General features: G+C 35.5%; 1 protein-coding gene across 5 annotated transcripts in view; it reads right to left on the bottom strand.

The window, feature by feature from the left end:
- RALGAPA2 (Ral GTPase activating protein catalytic subunit alpha 2) overlaps window positions 1-26,369 on the bottom strand; it is a 186,496-nt gene that overhangs the window by 74,585 nt on the left and 85,542 nt on the right. For all 5 annotated transcript variants that reach the window (XM_026107450.2, XM_064509890.1, XM_064509891.1 and 2 more), the window contains 10 exons: window positions 15,991-16,119; window positions 12,676-12,804; window positions 11,533-11,591; window positions 9,269-9,377; window positions 8,705-8,815; window positions 8,283-8,351; window positions 7,980-8,117; window positions 7,219-7,402; window positions 1,129-1,900; window positions 587-658 (listed from right to left, as the gene is read on the bottom strand). In XM_026107450.2, the coding sequence (XP_025963235.2) occupies window positions 587-658; window positions 1,129-1,900; window positions 7,219-7,402; window positions 7,980-8,117; window positions 8,283-8,351; window positions 8,705-8,815; window positions 9,269-9,377; window positions 11,533-11,591; window positions 12,676-12,804; window positions 15,991-16,119 (1,772 nt within the window). The remainder of the gene's footprint in view (window positions 1-586; window positions 659-1,128; window positions 1,901-7,218; window positions 7,403-7,979; window positions 8,118-8,282; window positions 8,352-8,704; window positions 8,816-9,268; window positions 9,378-11,532; window positions 11,592-12,675; window positions 12,805-15,990; window positions 16,120-26,369) is intronic.

A 26,369-nucleotide genomic window follows, 5' to 3' on the forward strand; every position in this document is an offset into this window, starting at 1 on the left:
ACCTAGGTTGAGTTTTGCAAGGTGTACAGTTACAGCTGGCTTGTTTGAATATAAGCTGAGTGGATTTGATATGAAAATTGTTGGGATACAAGAAAAACGGAACTCTATAATGCTGCAGGACAGTTTTCAAATAGCTATATGCCAAAAAAAGAAGAATAAAACACAATATTCAGAACTCTATTCTGCCACTACCCTGTTGTAAAGAAATGGATTTGAGATTGTTCTTTGAAGTTCTTTGAAGTATTGCTCTTGACAGGGATCATTCTGAAGAAAATATTCTTTTGTGTGAACCTAGGCAAGGTAATCAACATTTTTGCAACTTCTTCCCTCCCCTCTCAACTAAAGACATGGGCAGGAAATAGGCTGTTGTGTGTTACTGTTTGTTACTTATTTTGAATTCTGTATACAGTGCCAGCAAAAATAGCTTGCCCATTCTAGCACCATAACTGGATCCAATCCATTTTTCATGCAAATATTTGTACTGCTATTACATGTAATTTCTATTAGTTTTTGGTTTGGTGATGTACTTGTTCTTCCTCGGCAAAAGCTGACCTTATCAATAGCGCGTTTAGAAAAAATTACCTACCACTGACGAGAATCCAGATTTTTCAATTCTCTCAGTAATTTGGAATTTTTCTTAAGAAGATGAAAACTTTTTCTATTAAAAAAAAAAAGATTTAAAGGACAATGCAACACAGTACATAGACTTCTGCAGAATATTAATAATAAGAGTAAAATTTTATATTTGCATTTGTGATTCCCTTCTCTTAGGTATTGGAACAATAAAGTACTAAAATAATCACTGAAAACAACTACATGTTAGAGGTCAAAACTATGCTCTGACTACTAACCAGCTAAATAATTCTTGCTCTTTACGTGTGTTTGTGAGGGGGTTGAAGTGAGAGAAGTTTTGCAAATTCCTCTGAAAATAATCAGATTGAGGGTATTCTAGACCCATGAATACTTCATAGAGAATTTCAGACTAACAAGTCTTGCTTAGACAACTATAAGTCACAAATGCAGTGACACAGCATGACAGGAAAAAATACATATATCCTTGATTTTTTTTTTCCAAGTCAGAAGTAGCAACAGTACTGTAAACATCTGTTCAGAAATGTCTGTTCTTACCTTCTATCCCAGGAATTCATTCCCAAGTCATTTAGCAACAGCCTACAAAAATAAAATGATGCTTGTGGTTCAGCAGGGCATGGTTGTTCTTGATGGGCTACCTTCATACCAAAGTCAGAACTGCATTTAAATATATACTCTTTTTCCTGGGCACTCTGCCTTATGAGGGCTTCAATGATTTCATTTTCTTGATCGTAGCTCATACCAAACGGTGGTGGCGATGGCTCATTTAGCTTTCGCTGGGGATGTAAAAGGCATTCAGGACTAGAGTTACCAATTTTTTCCAGCAATCTGTCAAGAGCATCTTCTCCTTCTTCCACTTGAGAAACATCTTTCTGAGAATTAAATTGGTGCTCAGGATGGCCTGCAATCACAAGCGAGTTCATTCCACTTTGCCGGGGAAGACAGCCCTCCAAAGGTCCATATAATATTCTTCCATCCCAAGAATATTTCCCTGAGATATCTCTGACAATTACTCTTACATCTGAGGGGGCTACTGCTGGCTCAGTATCTGCTTTATTTTCTGCAGGAATTTGAAGGTAAGATAGAAGAGTACTGTCATTAAACACAAATAATTGCAGGTTTGGACTTCTGAAGACTTCTGGAGACAGCTCAGAAGATTCCACATAAGAATTGTCATGATTCTCACTAAGAAGACTGTGAAGAACTGCAGGACCTCCACTGAGGGGATAGTGGCTTAAGTGGTTTACGAGATGTGTCATAACCATCCGTGCAGTTAAAGGTATTAGTTCTAAGCTTCTTCTTCTTTTTTCTAAAACAATCAATAAAAAGATAATAAACAAACAGGAGTAGCTGGAGATAATTAAAAAGAGCATCTGCAGATCTCTGTTACCTTTTGGAAGTTTGCCTTCATCTTCTTTCAAATCATTCCTCTTCAATAAGCAATTTACAATAATTTTCCAATACATTTTTACCTTTCACACATTTTAATTTTATTTTACTACATGTCCTTTGAAATTTAGCTCACAGTGACACCCAGGTAAGCAGCAGCAGTTCCTGACCCTGACTGTTTTGCAGCGGTACGATGCTGCTTTACTTATTTGTAACATGCAAAAGATTGCTTATGAAGATACAATAATCATACCCACCTCACCCCTCCCAAAAGAGAAAGCTTAACAAAGTGTCTAAAAGAGACAAAGTGTCATTTAAGAAACTTGGATGTACTCTTCTAATGAAGACGAAACATCACAAATAGGACAGGTTCCATTTCAAGAACCTTGTTTTCTACCAAGAACAAAACGTAGCACTGAGGCTAGGTATGCTTTGGTAGCATTCTATGGGTGAAAGTACTTAGCCAATCTTTCTGCAAAAGTATGTTTGAAATAGTAGGAAGTTAGGATCTTTGAGAACTCCAGGTCAAGAATATAGGAGCCTCCGACAGATATTCTATTTAATTTTTTTAATGTGATCTTTTATACATATACGTGTGTGTGTAGATACAGAAATGCATACATGTGTATGTATGTGTATATATATGTAAGATCCATGCAAAGTACAATACACATTTTAAACACGTCCCTTTCAATCAGTACAGTGGACTAGCATTAGATGACTTTAGAACAAAACCTTCTCATTTTGCTAATTCTTTCAGAAGATGCACAATGTTCCTTTGTCCTCTAAAGGACTGGTCAGCAAACCTAGCAAAAGAAACGAAGATAACTGAGGAGCCAAGCAGCTTTTTTGGTGCTTTATCCCCAAATGCAGGTGCTACAGGGAGAGACACATGCAAGTTCTGACAAGCACTGCTTCATCAGACCTCCCAAGCTGCATTCCTATCACTGGAAAGATGTAGCAGTCACTTTGATGAGTTATATCAATATAGAAGGAAAAGCAAAAGCTCCAATGTTAAGAAAAAATTATCAAGATACACTGAGTGTGCTCTTTGTGCTTCATCACTACTTATGCAGCATATTAGTTACTTTGTAACTTCAGAAATTATAAATTTTTTTGTTAATATCTGGGAATGCTATTTCATAAAAAGTATGGTTTACATTTTGAAAATTATTTTGTATCTCTAAACAAAACAATACTTTGCATTCCCCAATAAAACACACACATTGCATCTTGACAACCTGGCTATGATGGTTAGGCTCCTGCTCACAGGAAGCCATTAAGAACCTCAACTTTTCAGAGATATCTTTATTTGCACACTGCAAAACATTTTAGTCAGCTGCTGTCACTGGACAGGAGGGACTTGCTTCGCACTGCGCTCTGCGTCTGTGCTTCTGTCCTCAAGGCAATGCTAAGCACTGAATGCCCTCGTGCAAGATGCCTCCTTCCCTTGTCTAGCTCTCTAAGAATTTACATTACACACCAAACCTTAGGTTCATTCCAAGAACAACAGATTTTGAGGTCTAGCAGGCAGAAAAATAGGGATTATTTCCTCACATAACTGCCATCCCAAAGACTCCAAGCATCACTTGCTATGACATTTTATTTCTGCAGTTGTTCTGTTTTCTGAGATTCTTTTAGGCTGTCTTTTCTAATTTAAAACACATTTTACAAAGACAACATACTTCATACAAAATTAGAAGACAGCATATTCTCTTGTTATCTATAAAGTAAAACAAATACATTTTTTGAACACTAAATTACTTAGGTGGTGCATAAGTACCTGAAATACTTCAGCCTCAATCTCAACATTATAACAGGATACAAATGCCCATAAAATTCAGTTGAACCAGGTTTGTGAGAACAGCTGGATTTCTAAAATATGCTGCACACCTCATGACAAAAGAAAAAGCTGAAAATACTGCTTAATGACTTTTAAACAGAAGCATGACCAAAACTAGAAACAACTAAACAACCATGCATGTGAAGCCTGGCACTCTGAGCGATGTTATTAAGCTTTTGAATAGTGGGTTACTAGTTTTGTGAGGTAACTGGCTCAGATAATTAAGTTTTCTACGTTCTTCTTAATACAATATGAAAAAGTACACACAGTATTATATACAGGTTCTGCACATAATGCCTGATGTCACTATAGTTTCATCTGTCAACTTACATAGTTTCTTAACTACAGTATTTCTGTAGTCATAACTATAGCAATGATAACCAGAGATGGAAGGGCATAAGAACAAGGAGAGATGCAACTAAAGTTCTCAATTGTCTTTAACAGTCATTTGAAAAGAGAATCATGGTTAAATTAATTGCAACAGGCAGGAAGAGACTTTCTGGATCCTCAAAAGACATTCCCTTCATATCACAGGCAAATGTATTACAATTACTTTCATAAACTGATTGTGCTCCCAGCTACATTTTGCCTCCACTTTTCCTACAGGAATGTTATTCTAGAGTTATACTGCTTTTACAGTTAGAAACCTTATATTTTCCAGTCTAACTTTGTTCAGATTCAGTTTGTACCCATTCTTCTTCAGTTTATATTTTCTTCCCCTTTCCTCAATATTTATACCTTCTAATGTGCTTTTAAACAGCAGGTATATCCCTTTTCAGGCTTCATTTTGCTAGGCCCCAAAAGCCAAACTTTTAAAATCCCCTCTAATAAAAAGCTCTCTATGCTTTTCCTGAACCATCTAGTAGTATATCTCTGTGCCTGCTCCAGTTTGAATTATTCTTTCTTGAATACAAGCAAAACAAAGAATTTGTAGGGCACTAACATATCCAAGATGAGAAACAGCTTGTTCTACCTAAAATGACAAATGTATCTGACATGTACCTTTATCTTTCTGCTTTTCACAAAATGTACCCACTCAACAAGAAATCTGTGTAGAATAGGTCTTAATGTTTCTAAGCTTTTTGTCAAAACTAGAAGTACAAGTACAAAAAATGAAAACAAGATGTAGGGCTGAATAATGGTACAGTACCACAGAAAATATTATTTCAAAGCATCACTGCAAGTCCAACACTAACTTGGACTTCTTCATATTGCATCCAGATTTTTCATTCTCCTTTAAAAATATAATTATGCATACTAATATATGAACTTATTTAAAATGTATAGAATTCATAATTGAATGGCCTTTGTTTTGAAGGCTATTTTTAAAAAGTGTTCAAAATAAAGATGTTCTCCAAGATAAATCACAATTACCCTATATACATGTGGAGGTATACTTTTAAGTGGATTTTAAAGTTAGTGACATGAGGTGCCTAGATTTAAATAATCTCTTTTTACTTTGAAACATAGTGACAGCTACACATCTCTCACCTAGAAATTTCATTTCACTAATACCTTCACTGGGCTTTTTATTTAAAACAGCCCTGTAGAGACAATGACTGCTTCTGTTCCAAACAGGATTTCCCTGACTGGGTCTGCATTCAGGATTCTGTTTCAGCTGCCTATACATCAGGTCTCTGATCTGTCTCTTGCTCCTTCTTGTGTTTAGCTTAAGATCTTGGTTATAAGTTCTAATTTTGCCCTTACCTCTTCATAATCCTACCTGAAATCAACAGGAATAACATATTTAAACAGCTGCAGAATTTGGTCCAAATCCTATGTTTCCATCTCAATTCACTTACAATAGGTAAACTATGACAATGAAGTCATTTCTACTAAGAAATTCAAAAAAAGGCAGCTGCACATTTCTTAAAGAAGTTTGATTTGGGGTTCATCTTATTTGTTGAAATTTAATTCTATATACTGAATTATAAATAGTGCCACAAACAAAAAAGGCTTTTCAGTCTATCCTATCTTCAGACAACTGTCTCACTATAAAGCACCATGATGTCATCTCCTCATGGTTTTATCTAAAAGAGCAATGTTGGCAACAAATTCTAATGTTCTATTACAGTGGCAACTGAAATTCATTAGAAAAACAATCCCCCCCCCCCCCCCCCCAAAATATAGCAATCCATAAGACCAGGATAAAAGTTACCAATACCAAGGTTTCCTTTGTCATAGGATTTGATAATTTAATGTCAGAATAATGAGCAAATACAAATGAAAATTGAGTACCGATAAATAGGGCTTTTTGAAAGTTATTTCACACTGATCAACATTTAGAAACAGCATTTTAGGAAAAAAATAGTAAAGAAAAAGGAAAAATGGTGTATGTTTAGATGTCAAGTACTGCATGCATTGGGAAAAGCATGAAAAATGATTATCATGCCTAGCTCAATTTATGTAAATGATCACTGAAAACAGCTGATTACTAAACAAAAAATAATTGTTCTTGTTCAGATTCTTAAAAATGGGATTTATTTTTGTTGGACTGAATTCTTATACTGCATTAAGTTCAACTGATTATCAATTCTATTTTGTATTGATATTCTTATAAGCTAAAGAATTCCATACTACATTCTCTGTATATAATAATGGCTTTAAGAAGTTTTTTGGTTGCTTTATCAGGCAGCAAAGTCTTTGGATAGCAGCAGGACTCTGCAAACTATATGAATCTCAGATTTCAATTCCTCAGATAAATTTGAGTTTATGTAATCTCAGAATTTTGTTGCGATTTACTCCAGAGCAGACTGGGAAAAAAAAAACCCACACCTTTTCTTTGATAATTCACCGAGCAGGCATGATTAGCTTAATAAGCACATACAAAATTCATTATCCAAATACTACAAATAGAACTTTTCACATGAAATATAATGGAATTAATTTTTCTATAGGGAGAAAAGTCCATTCTTGCTCTTTGAGCTGAGGACAGTTGAGAATAAACATTCTTTCCCCTTAATTCAGTACATCAATGTTCTCTGTAGCTCACACAACAGCAGAATCTCTTGTAAATAGTCTTTTTGTGGTGAATTTCCCTGACACAACACAACAGATTAATATCTTGTTTAGCTTATTTTTATTCTAATTTATACAAAAACATCAAAGTGCATCAAGAACCATTTAAAACTTCTGGTAACTTACAGGTTTCCCCTCTAAACTTGGTACATCTTCTAGACACCTTGAATCTCTGACCAAGAATTTTTTTTTTTTTTTTTTTTTTTTAAACTATTTACCTATCCTCCCACCCCAGTTTTCAAGGAATAATTGTTACTTATGTGCAGTGAGGACAAGCACATTTTCAAGCAAGAGAGAAGTTACTTAGAAAGTTTTATTTCCTAGTAGCCAGATGTTGACATGCCAGTTTTCAGGCTTTTTTTGTGAAAATTTCTTACCCTCAGCAACAGTGAGTAGGTTGCCCAAATCTGTGGAAGAATGGCACTGGGCGGGCTCTGAATTCCTGACATTCCCCAGTGGCAAAAAGGGATCATAATCACTAGATGAGAGATCAGCAAGACTCAGTACATAATGGCTTTGCTGAGTATAGGTACTGGAACCATTAACACAACAGTGCAAAACCTATGAGTAGAAGAACATGATACTGAAAAAGTAATGAAGTGTACATTAAAGCATCAAACTAAACAGTCAACAATGAGTGACCTACCATAATTTTAAACTATGAAAGCCAGCATATCCTACAAATAACATTTGCATCTAAATTCAACATTTTAAAATAACACTCACCCTTGGGATGCATTTTGTGCTTTAACAGATCAAACTATCTCATTCCACTCCAAACAATGCAAATATTTCTGCAAAGATTATTTTCTTGACTTGTTCTGAGCACATTACCCTTCTCTTTTCACCCTTCTCTGTTCCACATCTCTATCTCAAACAATTGTTTTTCTTCCTCTTTAAAGATTCTTCACACTAATTATTTTTATAAGAAGATAAGATTATTATACTCCTAACATTTTAAATTCTTAACTTCTCATCTGTAGGGCTGTTGCCTATATTCTGAGAATTCAATGCCCATGATTCTCTATAGCTTCCTAAAAATGCTTCTGTTCCTAACAAGATCTGAGAAATGCACATCTTTAAACATCTAGACTTATAATAAATTAAATAATAAATTGTGTTCATTCTTCATACTCACTCTGTAAATATAGTCCAGTAAAGGAGCTTTGGAGGTATGTTGGTCTTCAAGAACACCAGCAGACACTGGCTCTAGTAACACTTTCATTGGTAATGCCATACACCAATCCAACAAGCAAAGTAACAATGAAACTATAAACTAAACAGAAACATGTAATACAATATTTAGGCAGAATCTATCAAATTCACTAAAATCTTAAGGCGTGAATTTGAAAGTTTAAAATAAGACTTAGGACTAAGCCATTTAATTTAACAACTAGTTCAAACACCAAAAAAACCCAATAGATATTGTTAAGTCATATACCTTTTTATCTGCTTCCACAGAGGAATATTCAGCACTTGGCAAAAGAAATGCAATAGTGGCCACAAGTATCTACATGAAAACAAAAAAACAAAATTCCAGAAAAACATTTAACTTCTTTTGCTATAAAGACAGAGCATAAGCTTCATTTGACCACGATATGAAAAGCGTTAAATTGTCTAAAGGGCATCTAACTGCCCTGGTAATCAATGTCCAAGCTAAACTAAAAGCTTTGCTAAGCATTTTGGAAATATATCAGTACAAATGAGAAAAGCACACCCGTCCCAGGACTGTAGCAAATAATTCATTTAACTGCAGAAGAAAAAAAAGCTTAAGCTTCTGTAACTGTGAACTTCTGTTGAAGAAATAATTAAGACAGCTTCTCATAGAATTCCCATACAAATATTTTAAAGAAACAGACATACTTCAGTAATCTTCCTGGGTAAAGAGGACTCATACTTCTGAAGCTTTTCCCAATAAGAAACTAGCAACTGAAGAACATCACAGGCTACCTGAGCTACCAGTTTATTAAAAAACTGGAAGAGAAAAAAAGGTGATTAAAAACAAATGACAATACCCATATATAATACAGTGCATTTATTTTTTCTACAAACTGAATTATTTTACATCCAAGCAAACTATATAAAAACATTAATGTTGCAAAATCACACAGCCAGCAATAGAAAACAGCAAACTTGATATTATCTGTGTAATCTTAATTTGGTCTATTGCAGTAAGAGTTAAGTACATAATCACATACTACTGTTGTAAAGATTTTGTATTTTTATATAACATGCCACCTTAGCCACACTGAAGAACTTTGCCAGTCAAGAAACTAAACTGGATGCTCCTTTTGATTTCAAGTAAAAAATATATATATATATATGTATGTATGTATATATATATGCATAGTTAGTGAATATTTCAACAATTAAATACTTTTTTTTTTACACAGCATTCATTAATTATACAGACCATCACAGTAATACCTTTAGTGTCACACCTATGACATTTATTGCTTCCTTCACTTGAGGATGGTTTGTACACTGTGTTAGTTCTTCACATATCCAAACTCCAAGGCCACAAATGGCTATGCACCTTAAAAAAAAAAAAAAAAAAAAAGTATCTTTGTTAGAAGGTTTAAAATGAATATTGCCTTCTTCGGTATTTCATTATTTTCTGAATATATACTTTGGAAGATAATAATCACTCCTTAACAGGACAAAGGATCTCAGAGGCAATTTATCATTGATCATTAATCAACCAGAAAAGTTGTCAGAAACAAGCCAGAAGGCCCAGAACACCAAAGATGTGATTTCTTTCAACTTTGAGCAAATTTAATTAGAACAGAATTTTGGAAATGCCAAGAACTTTTAACCACTACGTATCCTCCCTGCAACACCCTTCTTCTCTGCTCCTCTGCACAAGTTTGTTGCCAAGTGGGCAGACTATGAGAAAGCACCCTTAACACCACAATTCTTTGCCTCCTCCCCCTTAGCATTACCCCTCAAACGATCAGTTTGTAAAGTGGGAAGAAGGGATTAACAACCAGGGACATTCTCTGAAATCAAGGAAAATATAAACAAGCCCTGTAAAAAAAAGTATGCAAATGGCAGTGGTGGTGGGGAATCTATTGCTGTACATAACCTTTGAGAAATACCTATTTTATTTTTAATATATACACAAAGTGTATATATTTTTGTATATATAATTGTAAATATTTTTAATAAATACACAAAGTTTAAAGAAACACACAAAGTGATCTCTTTTCTTTCAAGCCACATGACAGACCAGCTGTTACATCCTTAATACACAGAGCACAACTCATCTAAGTAGGGCTAAACTGGTTTAAAATGCAAGACAGTAGTAATAACTTTGCTGTATAAGCACAGAAAATTATTTAGTGAAAAAGACTCGAATTTTCATGTTATCTTCAAATGCACTCAGACAAAAACATTCAGGAAGTGCTGCTAAGATCTGACAAACTGTAAAGAAAAGTGTCATTTGTGAATAAACTCATCATTATATGAAAATTTATTACATTTTATCCTGCTGTCATTAGGGGGGAAAAAAAAAAAAAAAAAATCAATGGCAAAGTTCTCGCTGCCTTCAGGTGTTCAAGGTGGATATCCACAGGGGAAAGGGAGGTTATTTACCTTTTGGGGGTTGGTTTCTTTTTTGTTCAGGAGATAAACACAGTGCTTGTTATTTAAATGTATTGTGCATTCTTTTTACCTTGACTCCTTCAAAGAAATAGCGTAGAGGGAACCTTTCATGTTCTGGATTGTAATATCTTATGTAAAGCCCTATGTTTAACTATGGACATGCCTGCAGGACATGAAGTAGCTTGGTCTTCGCTAACCTGAGAATCTTTAGTAAGAGAAGTAGAGAGGTCTGAGGATTTTGAGGGGAGCCATGTCCACACATTCACGTGGTGCTGTTGCATGTCCTTATCAGCTTGGGTCTCCATGGGACAGTGGGTTTCTGCTTGGTGTGCCACTACACTGCAGAGATAACCCTCTGCACACGTGCTGACTCCAAATTATTTTAATAGCATCGCAAATTGAAAGCTTGTGAAAATATGAACATTTCTGAATATCTGAAATTAGATCTGGTTAATATGTCTCCTTGAAGAGAGTCAGGACACAAAAGGGCATTTTATAGATAAGAGGACACGTTAAAAATACCCAGTCTTTATATTTGCCTTACATTTGTGCGATTACGTACTTGCCATTCAAATTCACTCTTTAATTAAAAAAGATGAATTTGAAAGATTGCAGAGACACCTCCCCCCACCAAAACCCCATATAAAATTTGTACTTTCTTAATTAAACATAGGCCAAAGAATAACATAACAAGGATTTGATGTTCACATAAAGGATAATACTCTACCTCAAGTTTGCCAGTATTGTGACAGAATAAGATTAAGTCTTGGTTTTTGTTTTTAATGACAATCAAAAAGTTATTTTTACTTGAGAAGTTTTTTTACATGTTGATGGAATAATTAAATTGCTCAAAGCCCTGTCAAAACACAGCACACTTCCTAAATACAAAGTTCATTCTACCTTATCTCTAAGCAGTTTGCAACAGACTCAAATAAACCCAATAATATGGTCATCTAACCTATTGCTCTTAATACCTTTTCAAGCTCACGGATTCCAGAAAGAAAAAGCAATATTTCTGCATTAAGTTATTCATATTTTTATTTGCCATCTTAGTACTCCAGATTGCTTTCTTTTACTCAATATTTTACCTTGCAGCTTCATTTGGCTCCTCTGTAGCATTCTTCAATAAAATATTTATGAGGTAACACTAAAACAATAAAATAAACTAGAATAAGTCCCTTTTTCGTATACGTATTTTATTCATAATTAATTTTGACACAGTCACAAGTGAAATAAACTTTTCTCAAAGTATTTTTATTATATGCTAATTTTATATTGTCAAAAGAGAATCATTTGCTGATTACAGTTAAAATATTTTGACATTTGCGGATAAACACAGTTGACCTAAAATCACATACAGGCACCAAAATTGAAATTAATTCCTTTTCAGAGCTAACTACTCTACTACTTTACTAACTACGAGCATTCAACATTTGATAATTCCAGCTATGGTGTTTACGTTTTAAGCAAGCTACATTTTGTAAAATTCAGTCTACGTTCCGGTCCAGAAATGACACTACTTCTAAATCTAGATTGTTTTAACACACTTCTAATGACTCTCCCTGGGGTAGGGTGACCACTAGGACAGATTTTAACCACAAGTGATGTTCTGTGTGGGTTTTTGTTGAGATATATATATATATGAGGGGTTTGTTTTTGTTCCCCTCCAAGATTATTATTGTGAAGATCATTAAATTACAAAAGTTTACATCCAGTTGTACAATTAACATCTCAGGGTGCCCCAATGAAAAGTTCTCGGGGAAAAAACATTCAAGCAAGCTGACTGTTCTGTCTAATAATGGATTTTTCTCCACAATTTATTATAATATCAGTAAGACAAAAATATCTCCCTTTATGCACACCCCACATCTCTTATTGGACAACCCAGCCAGTATTACACACAGATACAATGAATAGACACTTTAATAACACCAACAACATTTAATGAATTGAACTGACAGGCATCTGGCTGAAAAACATAGCATTTGATCATAGCCAGTTCACTCTCCTTGAAAATAAAATGTAATTTGCACTATCTAAGCTTTGTTAATTTTATGGTGCATTTTAAGCAAAGCAACACTTATCAAATAAGTACGTATAATGTGTGTGGTTATGAGGTTTCAGGAGGAGGAGGGGCTTATTTTTAACAAAAAGTGTACAGTAAAAATGAAATGATTTAATTGTAAAAATGTTTGGCTACATAAAGCTTTACTAATAAGATGTAACTTTACTTTTACATCTGCAGTTCCTGCGATGATCTCGCCAGCTTCTGAAATGGGCTGCAATAGTGGGATTTCTTGGTAAATATTTGGAAAGCAAACAAGAGAACCAAGGATGGTATGAGCTTCTGAACGGGGGGCCTAGAAAAGGAAAAGTATGACAACAGAAAATTTTTCTTTATGAAGTTATCCACTAACTCACAACTGAAGATGTTATTTTTATATCATCTATGCCCAATACTGTGTTTCCTTTAGAACTACAGCGGAAGAAACTTTAGAGCAGTTACTTGTAAACACTTGTTTTGTCCGTGCTTTTTGTTACAGTGTTATTTTACTCTTTTTCTAGGTACCTTACACAAAGCTTTTCCTACAGTACTAATTAGATACTACTTATGCATTTCTGTGCAATTATCTGATTTCCTGATGCCTACACTACCTTCTCCACTTCTCTCATTTCCACTTAAGATATTTTCAGGAGTCCCTAGTCCGGCATGAGCATCAGACAAGAATCTATTTCTGTAGCTGTGCAGGCCATAGCTTGGCAGGGTGCCCCGCAAGCCTGGGTCCTCCCTGCGCACCTGAGCTGTGTTCTGACTGTACGATGGGATGAGATCGGGATGCACATTGTCTCCCTATGCATTTGGATTTTCTTTCGAAAGAAGCCCAGCGGATAGATAAGTAGGGAAGCTGCAGTGTGTTCAAACAGGTCCCCTGATACGGACGATTAGATGACTAGGTCTCCAAGCTGTACCATGAAATGTCTTGCCCCCACAATATAGACACAGACTGTATGATCACAATTAAAGGCTGAAATTAAATCACTGTTTCTCACTAGAAGGTCATACTTTCATTACGTCTGAACTGCAGACATGAGAGCTCTATAAGAACATTTTTAAAATTATTTTTGTAGTTTCCGTTATGTGTTCATTCACTGAACTAGTTATCACTTCAAGTATTCTTACCGAAATCAAGAATCAGCTGCTCTATTTGTTAAGCTGACATGAAGGCTTTTATTTTCTTAACTTAATAATTTCTGTTACTGAAAGGCCTATGGCCTGCTTTTGAACATAGTGACAGAGTCCAAAATGTTAGCTACACTGATGAAGTATGATGTTAACAGCACTTTTTGCCTAAGTGCAATATCTGTAAATGCATACTATTAATGTTGCAAATCAAAGTATCCATTTTATTAACTGTAAAACACAAATAACTAGAAAATGGAAAGTGATACAGAATTAAACCTTTCTAAACAGCTAGAGTCCAAAATTAAGAAGAGAGTGGTGAAGCTGCTTAATATTGTTTTTGAGTAATTACCATTATTTCATGCATTTATGTGTTGATTTTGGAATGTAAGTTTAGAATTTAAACTTTCCATGTAGAAACCTTTGTTTTACTGAGAACATACACTGTTAGTTATAGAGGTTTGTATTTTGAGGTCCACCTGCAAATGGATACACTTCTGTAAGGTCTATATCCTAGCTGTATTTACCTGCTTTTATGCAGTGTTATCACAACACTAATGAGTTCTTTACTGCTGCTTTACACAGTTTCTCATTATAAGCCATTTCTTTCCCAGCTATCCCCTCCTCTTCAGCTCTCCCTTACCATCCTCTCTATCAAAAATCAGTTTTAAAAATTCAGCTTCTCTCTCTCACACACACACACACCTTATCACAACACATTTTTCCCAATTTACTCCATTGCAAACTCTGCTGCAAGAAATTCAAACCCTTTTCTTACGAGGGCCCACAATGCTCCTTTCTTGCTTCCCAATAGCCTTTTCTGCTTTTGAACTTTCGTTAAGCTTTCTCAGAAAACAGTTTTTTATTCCATAAAATCATCTACACCTTGACTTGTACAGTTATTTTAATAATATGCAATTTTTAGTGTCTGAATTTCAACATTTCTGTTGAGAGAATACATTTTGCACAATTCTCTATGCAACTTTTTGACATCACAGAATTATCTTTCGTGAAGAGTGAAAACACTACAGGCCTGATTTGGTTATGTGTCTACTTACGTTGCTATTTCACTTAATTTTTTTTTTTTTTTTTTTTTTTTTTTTTTTTTTAAAACATTGAGTCCAAACCTGAAAGGTCACACAGACTCCTGAGGATATTTTAGCTTCTTAAATACTAGGGACTCCTATGAATGTTCAATGTTCATATTAAGCTGGCATATGAGCTTTCTTAAGCATATTCCACAATTTTAACATCTCTTCTGTCACTACACAATCAGCAATTTTATGCCAAGAAAAACACACACACACACCCCCCAAAACCCAGAACACTCTAGAGAAAAGATGGCTGAGAGTTCTGAATGCTAATCCGATACAGTTGATAGTGGGACACAAAAGGAAAGTATAATGCACTAGAACTGACTATATACATAATAAAAACATGTAGAGAGATTCCTATTTCAATAAAACCATCAAAAGCAACAGGGCAAAGAGCTATAAATGCATTTACTGCTACATAACATTTTGTAAAGTTGAAAATACACACGCTGTACACTAAGTTTCATGTTTGTGGGAGAAATAGGGGCTTTTTAAAAACACTTTCCATGGAAAGTTGAGTTTTCATTTCTTATTAGCACTTCGAGCTTTGGATCAATAATATATTGGCTGATAAGATTTTTAAACAGATGTCAGAAAATTAATGGTTGTAAATTCTTTGAAGGACAATGAAAAAGTACAGCCAGAGTCACCATTTCAGTTCTGCTGAAATAACAAGAGGTCTGTGTGCCTATGCAGAGCCACTAGCACAGCAATCCAAGCTTCAAGACCAGCAGTAAAAACACATGGCCAAAGACAGACAGAAAGCGCTCTCCTGAATTGAAATTTCATGTATACCAAAGGTCTCCTGTTTTTCCCAGGACTGTCAGATCTTTACTCTTATTTTGGCAACCCATCATTAATTTGCTATTTTACTGTTCCTTCATTAATTTAAAGGATTTAGAATCGCATTTCTACTAGTGTTGATATTTGGTAAGAAACTCTGTATTAAAGCTCCATATTTTCAATATTCACTTACTGAAAAAAGCTAATGAGATTCTGAAATCCAAGTCCTGCTTTTAGTGTGTAAATGCACTGCAGTATTAGTGAGGATATGATTTCTCACACTTTGGCCTTTTGATGAAACACCTTTGCAATACTAGTATGTCACCTTATCCTACAATTTCACACATCAGCTGCCATGGTATCTGCCCCAAGAGCCCAGTTTCACATTGCACTAATGAGTCAACACCTGTTAGAGTGGAGAAATCCGAACCTTGTTAGCAACTGTGCACTCTCTTGGGAGCTTGGATGTTGAGCATTGTCATACTCACCTCCAGCATGTCTGTACTAAGAATTCTGGCTGCAGCTGTAATGAAGTCTCCTATCAGCATTGTAAAGCCAGGTAAGCCCAAGAAGAAAAACCAAGGTGGGCAATGCTTTATGACAGTATTTAAGATATCCTGAAAAAGAGAGAGAAGTTACCTCTTTGGGGGTGGGGGGGGAGACAGAAAAACCACACACAAAGAAACAAACAAAACTCAAAAGACAAAACCTGAAGATTTAGCTTTGTAATTCATTAGTTCTAAAATTCACCAGTTCCATACCAATCGAGGTGCTAGGTAGCATTTCACACAGTCACATAGCTCTCTATAACTCATTATCCCATAACAAACACTACTTTCCACTGCAGGTGCATTTAGTAGAAAAAGTGTTTTCTTGTTAAATAGGATTGTTTTTTCATTCAACATTCAAACTGTTAATCAATTTTAAGATGAAGTTGTACACCCTCCAAAATGAGGTATCACCTAAAGTCACATTATTCAAAATTCTTCAGCCATAAAAATAATGAAATAACAAAATTACTATCCACTTTTCCCTGAAAGAGTTCAAGGCAATAACCTACAACAGGTTGCTTACTGCTGTTATTTTGCTCCAGGACACATGGGATTTTTTTCTACGCTAGTTGAGAAATACGTGGATGTCAAAAGCAGAAAGTGATAGTAGACAGCACAGTAACACATAAATCTATGCTACCTAGATTCTTATAAATCCCTCTTCTCCTAATCAGCAAATATAGAAAGTCTTGGGGGTAGGGTGTGGGGGAGATTTTTATTAATGTTTTAAAGAACATACAAATATAATGCTGCTTCTTAAAAAAAAAAAAAAGTAAGAATAGACTACCAGCCCCATCCTTGCTCTCATAATTACCATGTGACACAGATGACAGGAGATAAGCACTTCAACTTTAACGCCTTCCGAGTTTCAATTCTTCACAACCTCTTCAGATCAGAGCAAAGTTCCTGTATTGTTGTTAGGATTTCCCTTCTACAGGGTTTTGGTAGGTTGAACGTTAGGCACAAAATCTATATAATGCAATTGCAGTATTACATTTGCAGAAAAAGTAGATGAAGTTATCTCTACATGGAGTTCAAACTTGTTTTTTTTCTCCTCAAAATTTCAAAGAAAAGGAAAACAATTTTTCATGGCCATCTATAGCTTTACTGCTCTTGCGATGTGGTAAAAAAGGCTTGCACCAGAATGTGTCTATGCTCAATTTCTAAATCAGAAGCTAGAGAAATCAAATTCACTTTTCTCTATTTGCAGATATGCTTTAATTATGTTGGTATTTTCTCAAAGCACTGCTAAACACCTGGACAAAACCTATTGATTGTTCTACTAAAGTATTTACAGCAGTAACATGAAATCCTATGAAATAATAAACAGGGTTATATATTTCAAATATTACCAGATAAATAATATTCAATTTTAGCACTGTACCAGATAATGCTTTCACTTCCCTGAATAAGGTAAAATGCCACTCGAGTTAATGTTTAAACTAGTTTTAATCACTTCCTTTGATACATTTTAAAGTCAATATCAGTCAATGCAAACATTCAAAAAGAAAGAGCAGATGGATGCAGCAGCTCATAAAGGGGGTGGTAAACTCATGCCCTAAGCAGAACAAAAGATCCACCTTTTTATAATTAAGCATCTGATTAATGCATGGGGCTCCTCACAGCACAACACACCTGTAATTACTGACGGAGCCAGGTACTGTGATGTTTGGTCTCTGAATAATTGGGCATCAAACCCTACAGCAGCAGATGGGAGTACAGTTCTGTTGACATATGCTACAATAAAAAAACCCATGCTAACCTGGCTTAAAAGGTAACAGAATGTAGCATGTACAAAGCCTTATTACAAAACAACCGTGTTCACTCTGTCCTGGTTTCGTCAGTTCCATCTGTTAAATACCAAAGTAACATTCATTTTTCTTTATAATCTCAAATACTGCCTCTGAAACCCACTGACATAGGGCTTTCTGGAGGGACTACAGACAAAAGACCCCAAGAAATCACACCAAAACAAAAACCTGTGAGGCTGCCACATGTCTGCAAAAACTGTATAAGCATTTATTTTGGGGTGCTTATTTTGATTTGAAGCTGTATCTTCAAAGTGATTGCTAGTGTACCCTCAATCATGAAATCAAGTGGTACTACAGGTACCACTCTGATCTCTTAATTATGACCATTTTATATAACACTTAGAAAATAGGAAGAAAAAGAAAGAAAGATATAGTTATAAAGCCATTATATTAATACATTAATATGTATGAAATTAGTGTAGCATAAATAACACTTCTAACACCCAACATAATCTGAAAAAACTTTTATTCCAAAAGCTATAAGAATTTGCTGTTTATAAGACAACTAACTAAATAAAATGTATTTTTTCAGAATAAGAAGGAAAGGTTTTAAAAAATCTGTTTTGAAAAGCTAATGAAATAATCAACTTTTTTTTGTTATGCAGCTTTACAATTATGAAGTTACTACAGAGATCATATGCTCCAGTGAAACAACAGACTCATAACTGAATGAAGTTAATGGTGAACAGCAGTGTCGGTCTGTGTTCAGCCTAGCTTTCCATTAGTTTCCACTCCCATTTTTCATCTCAGACCCTTCAGCATAAATCTGTGGTAGCTTTAGTGACTTCACTTAAATTAACACAGTTCAGAATCTCCTGTTATATGCACAGGACAGACTGCAAAGCAACCACACCTCTGGAAGGCATTTACTGATGAAATTTGACAAATTTGCTCTTATTTCTCAATTAGCATACTTTGATGCACAACACAGCTAACAATAAAAGCCCAACTTCATGTAGTAATTCAGTAGCATTGCAAGCTTATCAAATGCTTCAGGTTTATGAGAAAGCAACCGAATGAGAACATATGTCCTATCAGTGATATTGCAAAAATCAGGTAATTCAAACAGAGGCAAGTTGTTTCCTTCCCCTCAAAGCACTGCTCTATAAATGTAAACTGTGTTCAGCAGCCTACAGCCTAGTAAATGAATCACTTTAATTGAATGCTATGTACACAGTAACTGGAAAAACACAAGCAATAAGAAAAACATATGGTGATGGCAATAGAAATTGGTTTACTCATTTGGTACAGTGTTGTTTCTTTACTTCTTTCATAATTGACCTTTAGAACGATAAATGTGTAAAATAATTTTGGTTTATTATGGCTCCAAATCTTTCAGCAATTACACAAAATGAAAATTTAAAAGGAAGTATTCATTCTGGAAGCATTTCTATTGTTTACATAATTGCACAGCTATAATTTAGTGTTCATGTTGTTAAAGAAAAGTGAAAAAAGGACCATTACGGACTATTTCAATTCAAAATGATGCACTGTAGTGTTAAAAATGAGGAGGAGGGGAGAGAAGGGGGAAATCGCATGCATGTCCATCTCAAATGGATTAACTCTATAAATGGCATAATATTTCAATATAGGATAATCTAGTAATCCAAATAAGGTCATCAACATCCTTTGAGTAAGTGGAAGAAAAAATTTATGCAAGTTCATTGAAAGGGCAATTACAAAAATATTCTTCACCTAATTTTTTCAAGCTTTTGCAGATTGCAGGTGTAACCAAATAGCCTGCCATCTGTCTTTATCACATTTCCAATTGTCCCCTAACAGGAACAACATGGATTTTTCACTTAAAGTTCACTTGTTCTGCATTGAGATGTACATCATTAAGGGCTGAAATTTACAACACAGAAAAGATTATTAATTTAAACATGACTTCAACAGTAAAGCCTTCATTTTCCTTTTTTTCTTTTAAAGGAACAAAAACTTCTATTCATTGATTTTAAGTTCTACTAGGTGTTATTATATTTTAGGTAAGAGTTAACTTGTCAAAAATTAAGTTCTAATAAAAATTTAAGTAGTACTTCAACACAGGAATAGCTTGTCAAAAACAACAACAAAGATCTGAATGGCATTTAAATCTACCCTCTGAAACAATTATATTTGCTAAAGTATCTTGTGACTGAATACAATAGGGAAAGTTATTAAAACCAGGATATGTTGAATTTAGAAAACATGGATAAGGTTGTTTGCAAACACAAAATTACTGAATACATCACTTACTGTCAACTGTTGCCTTCATTCACTATATCTCTTTTGAAGCCATATTAATAACACAAAACCCCCCTAGTGCTTGTAGAGCGATGTTCAGGTGCCTTATAAATAGAGACTAGATAAACATATGAAGGGAACAGAATTTTAAGTTTCTCCCATTTTTGAAGTACGTTCTGTATTTTTGTAACCTAGGAAACCACTGGAGCTAAGGACAGATTCCAAAATGAAAGAAATAAGTTCATGCACAATAACAGGGAAGTATCTCAATATTTGTTATAGATGCACATACCAAGAATATAGTTATTACTTGATGGCACTACTTAAAATAATGAGATCATTCGGACAGATTTCTCTCAAATCTCTTTGGCAGGACTGTTTAGAAATACCTGATTTTAAGTTATTAACATTACAGTGCTGAAACAGCTGTAAAGTGTGGGGTTAACAATTTACAGGAAAGAAGGTTTTACTGAAGGAAATGCGAGTCAGTCTCCAAGAGGACCTGTGAAAAGGAGCACCCTGCAGTGCTTCGGAGCAAACACTTGCCTGGGCAGAAGGAAAAGAGTATCACGCACGGTAGGCTGAAATTTGCCAAATTCTTAGGGCTTTTCACTTTTATCTATGTGTTATATCAGTTTTCAGGATAAAGGAATGCATGCAAAGAATAAGGGATTGTTTTGCACAGAAGAGCAAAAAAAACGTGCAAATATGGTAAATCACGTAATCTTGCTTAAATGTTCTAAAGATAACAGTTAAGCAAGAAGTTGAAATAAAATACTTTTGAATCAGAGAAACACAATTGCATATGAAGAGAAAAGAAATGATCCTAAAGACATAGCACAATTAAAATAAGCAGAGGGAAAAGGGGGAAGTGAAACAAAGTGCCAAGAATGAAGGATAACAAAACCAACACTGCCTTGCAGGGACATGTGAACAAGTAAGAAACCTATCTGGGGCAATTCTAATGCTGCAAAGATGACTGGGGAGATGGAAGAAAAGGTGTGAGCAAACTGGAAGGAATGAAGGGATGGAAGTCATCCTATCTACTTCAAAAAAACCTATTTCTATGCAGGCTAGAATTCATAAAAGCCTCACGAGTAAGGTTACTAGGGGAGTGTGTCTGAAAGAGATGAAACGGACAAAACACAGACTATGAAAGAAGTATTTGGGTGGGAGGGAAGCAATTTAGAAAGAACATAAATGTTCAAAAAATGAAGATAACTACCAAAATTGTTCCAGAACTTGGAGCTCCTTCAGTCGGCATTACCAGGTCTCTCCTCACAAGAGAGAGTCCCCCCTTCTTCCCATCAATCCTAGCAGCTCTTTCTCTCAACCACTTGCAGTTGGAATTTACCCTGACAGGGGCAAGCAGAAGTGGATGCAGGGCTTCCTATGAGACCTTGCACATGTAACAGCATTTGTATTTTTCTCTGCACTGGAAACATGCTGTCTGATAACGTTTTTTGAAGATGCACAAAGTGCCCATAAAGCAGGGAATGGTGGCATACAGGTAAATTTTCTACAGAAAGTGGCATGTGGGGGAAGATAAGGGAGAAAATCGTGGTAGCTTTTTGAAGAAAATCATAAACAAAAATATGGGACTCTAAGCCTTATTAAATACAGTGGCTTGTATTATGATTTTTTTTAAATGGCAGCCCAGAGAGAAATCTAAAATGCCTTATGGTTTCTGAAATGCTGTACAACTAAAGGGTCCTCATGTGAAACACCATATCGGGCAAAAATACAGACAAGAAGTACTTATTCCACAGCGCACAAGAATGAAGCTGCTCATTTATTGTACCCTTAGGAAACAAAGCTCTGCCCAGCTAATACGTGTTCCAGTAAACAGCACTAATGGCTTAGCAGTCTAAAAGTTGTACACTACTCTGCATTGTATAGTAAGCTTTTATATCTTTCTATTAAGTTCCTACAAGTATTTTTTAAAACCTCTGATCAATGTTAATACAAAGAGATAATTAAGATGGCTTCTCCAGTAGCAACTCTACTATAAAATGCTTCATATTATAAATTAGCAATCTCATATATGAAGCCTACGACTTGCCACAGTCATATTGCTTCTACATAAGCTTACTACGTAACTAATATAACTTCCTTTCCATAATTAGGGACAGTGTATTTTAAATAAATTAAAAGGCTAACAGATAACCATGCAGAATCCATTAGTAGACACATCAGCACAATCTTCATTGGTAGAATATTTCATGTTTAAGTCATCCTTTTACTAGTAAAAGGAAACAGCTAAATTTTTAGTTTGGTAACTTTTCAATCTTCAGCTGTACAGCATTCTGTTGGCTTTCACCGTTCCGTACGATGAAACGAATCCAATCTGTATGTGTTGAAATTTAATCACCAAGGACATCTGTTTGCCCATTTGGATTTTTTCCCCACTTTTAAAGTTAGTTCTGCCCTTAACAGCACTGGATTTAAAAAGGCATCAGCACAAGCTCTTTCCCTGGCTATTATTTCTGAATTTCTGAAGTCTGTATTTTTACTATGTTCCTTATTATCTTCTGAATACAGTAACCTTTTCCAAAAAGGCTCTGGCAAGACAGTATAATTGTGTAGTTATTACATTTCCAAAATTGTTAAAACTTACTTCAAAACCTGTTAGCTCCCTTCTCAGGCCAAAAATTAGGTGCCATGTTATTAAAAGATTACACCAAGCACATTAACTGATGCTAAAGCCTTGGTAGGAGGGTGGGAAAAGAAAAGAGAAAGAGCGAGAAGAGAAAGAGCGAGAAGAGAAAGAGCGAGAAGAGAAAGAGCGAGAAGAGAAAGAGCGAGAAGAGAAAGAGCGAGAAGAGAAAGAGCGAGAAGAGAAAGAGCGAGAAGAGAAAGAGCGAGAAGAGAAAGAGCGAGAAGAGAAAGAGCGAGAAGAGAAAGAGCGAGAAGAGAAAGAGCGAGAAGAGAAAGAGCGAGAAGAGAAAGAGCGAGAAGAGAAAGAGCGAGAAGAGAAAGAGCGAGAAGAGAAAGAGCGAGAAGAGAAAGAGCGAGAAGAGAAAGAGCGAGAAGAGAAAGAGCGAGAAGAGAAAGAGCGAGAAGAGAAAGAGCGAGAAGAGAAAGAGCGAGAAGAGAAAGAGCGAGAAGAGAAAGAGCGAGAAGAGGAAAAAAATACATTAAACAGTAGCAGGTTCTGCAACTTGCAAAATGTTGAAAAACAGCCTTTTCTTGTAAAGCTTGACTATAAGGTAATCCCCTAACTTGCACTGCATCCTCTTCTCAAACTTGCAGTGCAAATTTAGACAGAAATAAGACAGTGACACAAAAATCCACAAAAGCTTGTTTAAGGAGAAAACAGTAATTTAAGAGGATTATTTTAGTACTGTTCATATCCAACAGAGTATTTCAGGATTCACTTGACTGGAGAAGCTACAAGATTTTAGAGAACTTTCAGAACTTACCAAGAGTACCAGAAATTAGAATTATCTCCATAGCTGCTTTTTCAAGAAGAGGTTTGAGCAGTGTTAGTAGTGTTTCTGAGTAGCGTTTCAGTACTTTTTTTTCCTCCTTCCTCTCCAGAAAAACAAGGAAGTTATGAAGCAATGAGAAACTTGTGTACTTTTTCAAGTCCATGAAGCAAAAATTACTGCTACAGTAAGTAACCAATAGCAATAAATAAAAAAATACGTATTTCTTTTCTATATTCAGGCATTTGTAAAATTTGTGCATTGCAGTATTAGACGTCCATTTAATTCAAACCGCAGGTACTTAAACTTGTCATCCATCATGCCAGTATCTGCATTATCACGCTGAGTAGCAATGGAATGGCCTTATTCACTGCCATAGTTCAGAACAATGTGGACTGTTCTAAGACGTTAACAGTGCTTAGGACAAAGTCCCATAAAATGTCACGACAGTCTACACAGCCTCAAAGCCAGGTCTGGCAGATGTCCCAGGTTTCAGTGGCGCAAATAGAGTAACAGAAGACTGATGCTCCAGGATGAAGGTGCTGGCTATTATCTGGCCCTGCATCTTTTAGAGCTTTCAGGAAATCATCTGGGTCATGAAAACTGTTCTTGTGTGGAGGCTCTAAACACCACAGGAATCATCACTAACCTGATGTCTGAAAAACTGCTTCAGTACAAAGCCGAAAGCCACAGGATTTGTATGTTTTTATTTTTCTTAGAATCAGACTCATATAGGTTAGAAGAAACCTCCAGAGGTCCAGTCCAATCTTTTGCTCAAAGCTGGTCCAGTTAGAGCAGGTTGCTCAGGGCTATATCCAGTTATGTTCTGAGTATCTCCAAGGATGGACATCCCAAAACCTCTCTTTGCAACCATTTCCAGTGTTTGACAGTAAATTTTTTTTTGTCAAGTCAAATTTATCCCCCTCCCTTGACCAGCTGGAGCAGTTTGGGCAGAGCTATCACAAGGTTCTTCAGTATAACTCTTGAGAGCTGTGGAGCATTGACCAAGAGATACTACACGGATTTACTCCTAGAACAGGTTTTAGATTCACAGTTGGATTCAAAATTTTTCCTTTTTTAGTTTTCATTCAAAGTGGAGTCCTCTACAGTAAGGTTCAAGGATCAAGAGAGAAACTTTCCAGGACAGTTTTAAGATGCACTTTGCTCCACTTTTCTCAGTCTAAGCTTAAAGTCTTCACAGTCAGAACACTCAAAATAGTTATATTTCTTACCTCTGTACCTCCAAAAAATCCAGTGAGATTTAGCAAACAGAACAAAGTTTGAATAGTTAGAAAAGCCATAAAAATGAAAAATATCAGGAGAGATACAATAAGAAAAATGAAAATGGTGATAAAAGCTAAAAAAGCTACAACTAAAGAAAAGCTGAAAGTACATAGCGAAGACTGCAACAAATAAGGATGTTCCACCTTCATCTTACATTTGAGAGGAACTGAAAACACGACGGTAGATTTTTGTTTGTGTATTAACACATGTATAATGCACAAGAGAAGTAGTATTTGCCTTAAGAGCTGATTTGAGCGATCACACCTAAGCATACATGCAACACAAACGTGCACCAACAATAGCTTGAAATATATGGTCGACACTTAGAGCGTAAAAGACAATGCATGCAACACCAGTTGAAGCAGACTTCTGAAAAAAATGACACAGAACAAAATCAAGTCAGAGAGATAATTAGCGACAAATATTGTGAACAACTATTCACTCCTGTCAGTAGCCTTTTAAAATAATTTTTGTCAGTGTTTGTAAAACTCCACTTGTGGCAACAGTGATCAGTTCAGCTCTTAAAGGCAGCTAAGTAAATAGGCAAACAAGCATGCATCAGTTTTAGATGTCAAGACGAGAAAGCATTATGTGAATGTGTATACAGAGCTCTAGATGGTAAACTTCTCATATTTCTATAAACTTATGCCATGAGTGTCCTGTCAATGCTTGTACTTAAGAAGTTACTTGAATGCATGATGTAGTCTGAAAGCATACTCTATTTCACTCTGATAACTGTTGCGTGAAAACAACATTCAGGTTAAACTAATAGTACGAAGAAGTCTCATTGACTTCTTGGATATCTTAGTTAAAAGAAAGGAAGAAGACTTTAAAGCGCTCTTGAGACTGTGGTATTTATTCCTTCTTCTTCCTCAAAACATCCAAGAAATGGACAAGGTCAGTCATTTGACAACAGCAGATAGTTACTATACTTTTGGGGTTATATTTTGGATAAAAATACAGGAAAAAACACTTTGTCCCTACATAATTTAAGTGTCTAGCCATTAAAAAAAACCCTGAAAAACTGGTATTTGGAATATATCATTGCAAACAGTTATAGCCTCACTGTATTCAATGAGTAGGATCTCTATTACTCTGAAATATTTTAGAAAGAAGTCTTGCAGCACCATGATTACCAAACAGAGCAACTATCCCTCAGCATATAAAACTATGAATAAACTGGCAGGTGAACATTTAACAGGAGTTAGATGTCAATAATCCAAAATATGCTTAATGAACACACAAAAGATTTTTATGCTACAGAGAGGGGAAAACATTAATCACAAAGCAACATTAAACAATTATGACTATCCAAACTGCAACAGACTCTCCTGGGGAATGTTCCAAGAATCATATCACAAGAACATGTGATGACTTTCCATAAGCCAAACCAGGAACTGAAGCAATCAAACCAGGATGGCTTTCCTGAAACAGCAGATTCAAAGATACAGCAGAAGAAATAGATGTTCCCGGGAAAGACCTAAGCATTTCCTTTACTATTCCTCTCTGGCTCATTAGGTATCAGAAAAATACTGACTGTTCTGTCTTGTTCTCACAGAGACTTGCATGG

Source organism: Dromaius novaehollandiae, chromosome 3 (genome assembly GCF_036370855.1).
Source record: "Dromaius novaehollandiae isolate bDroNov1 chromosome 3, bDroNov1.hap1, whole genome shotgun sequence".
In the NCBI taxonomy this organism is placed as follows: Eukaryota; Metazoa; Chordata; class Aves; order Casuariiformes; family Dromaiidae; genus Dromaius; species Dromaius novaehollandiae.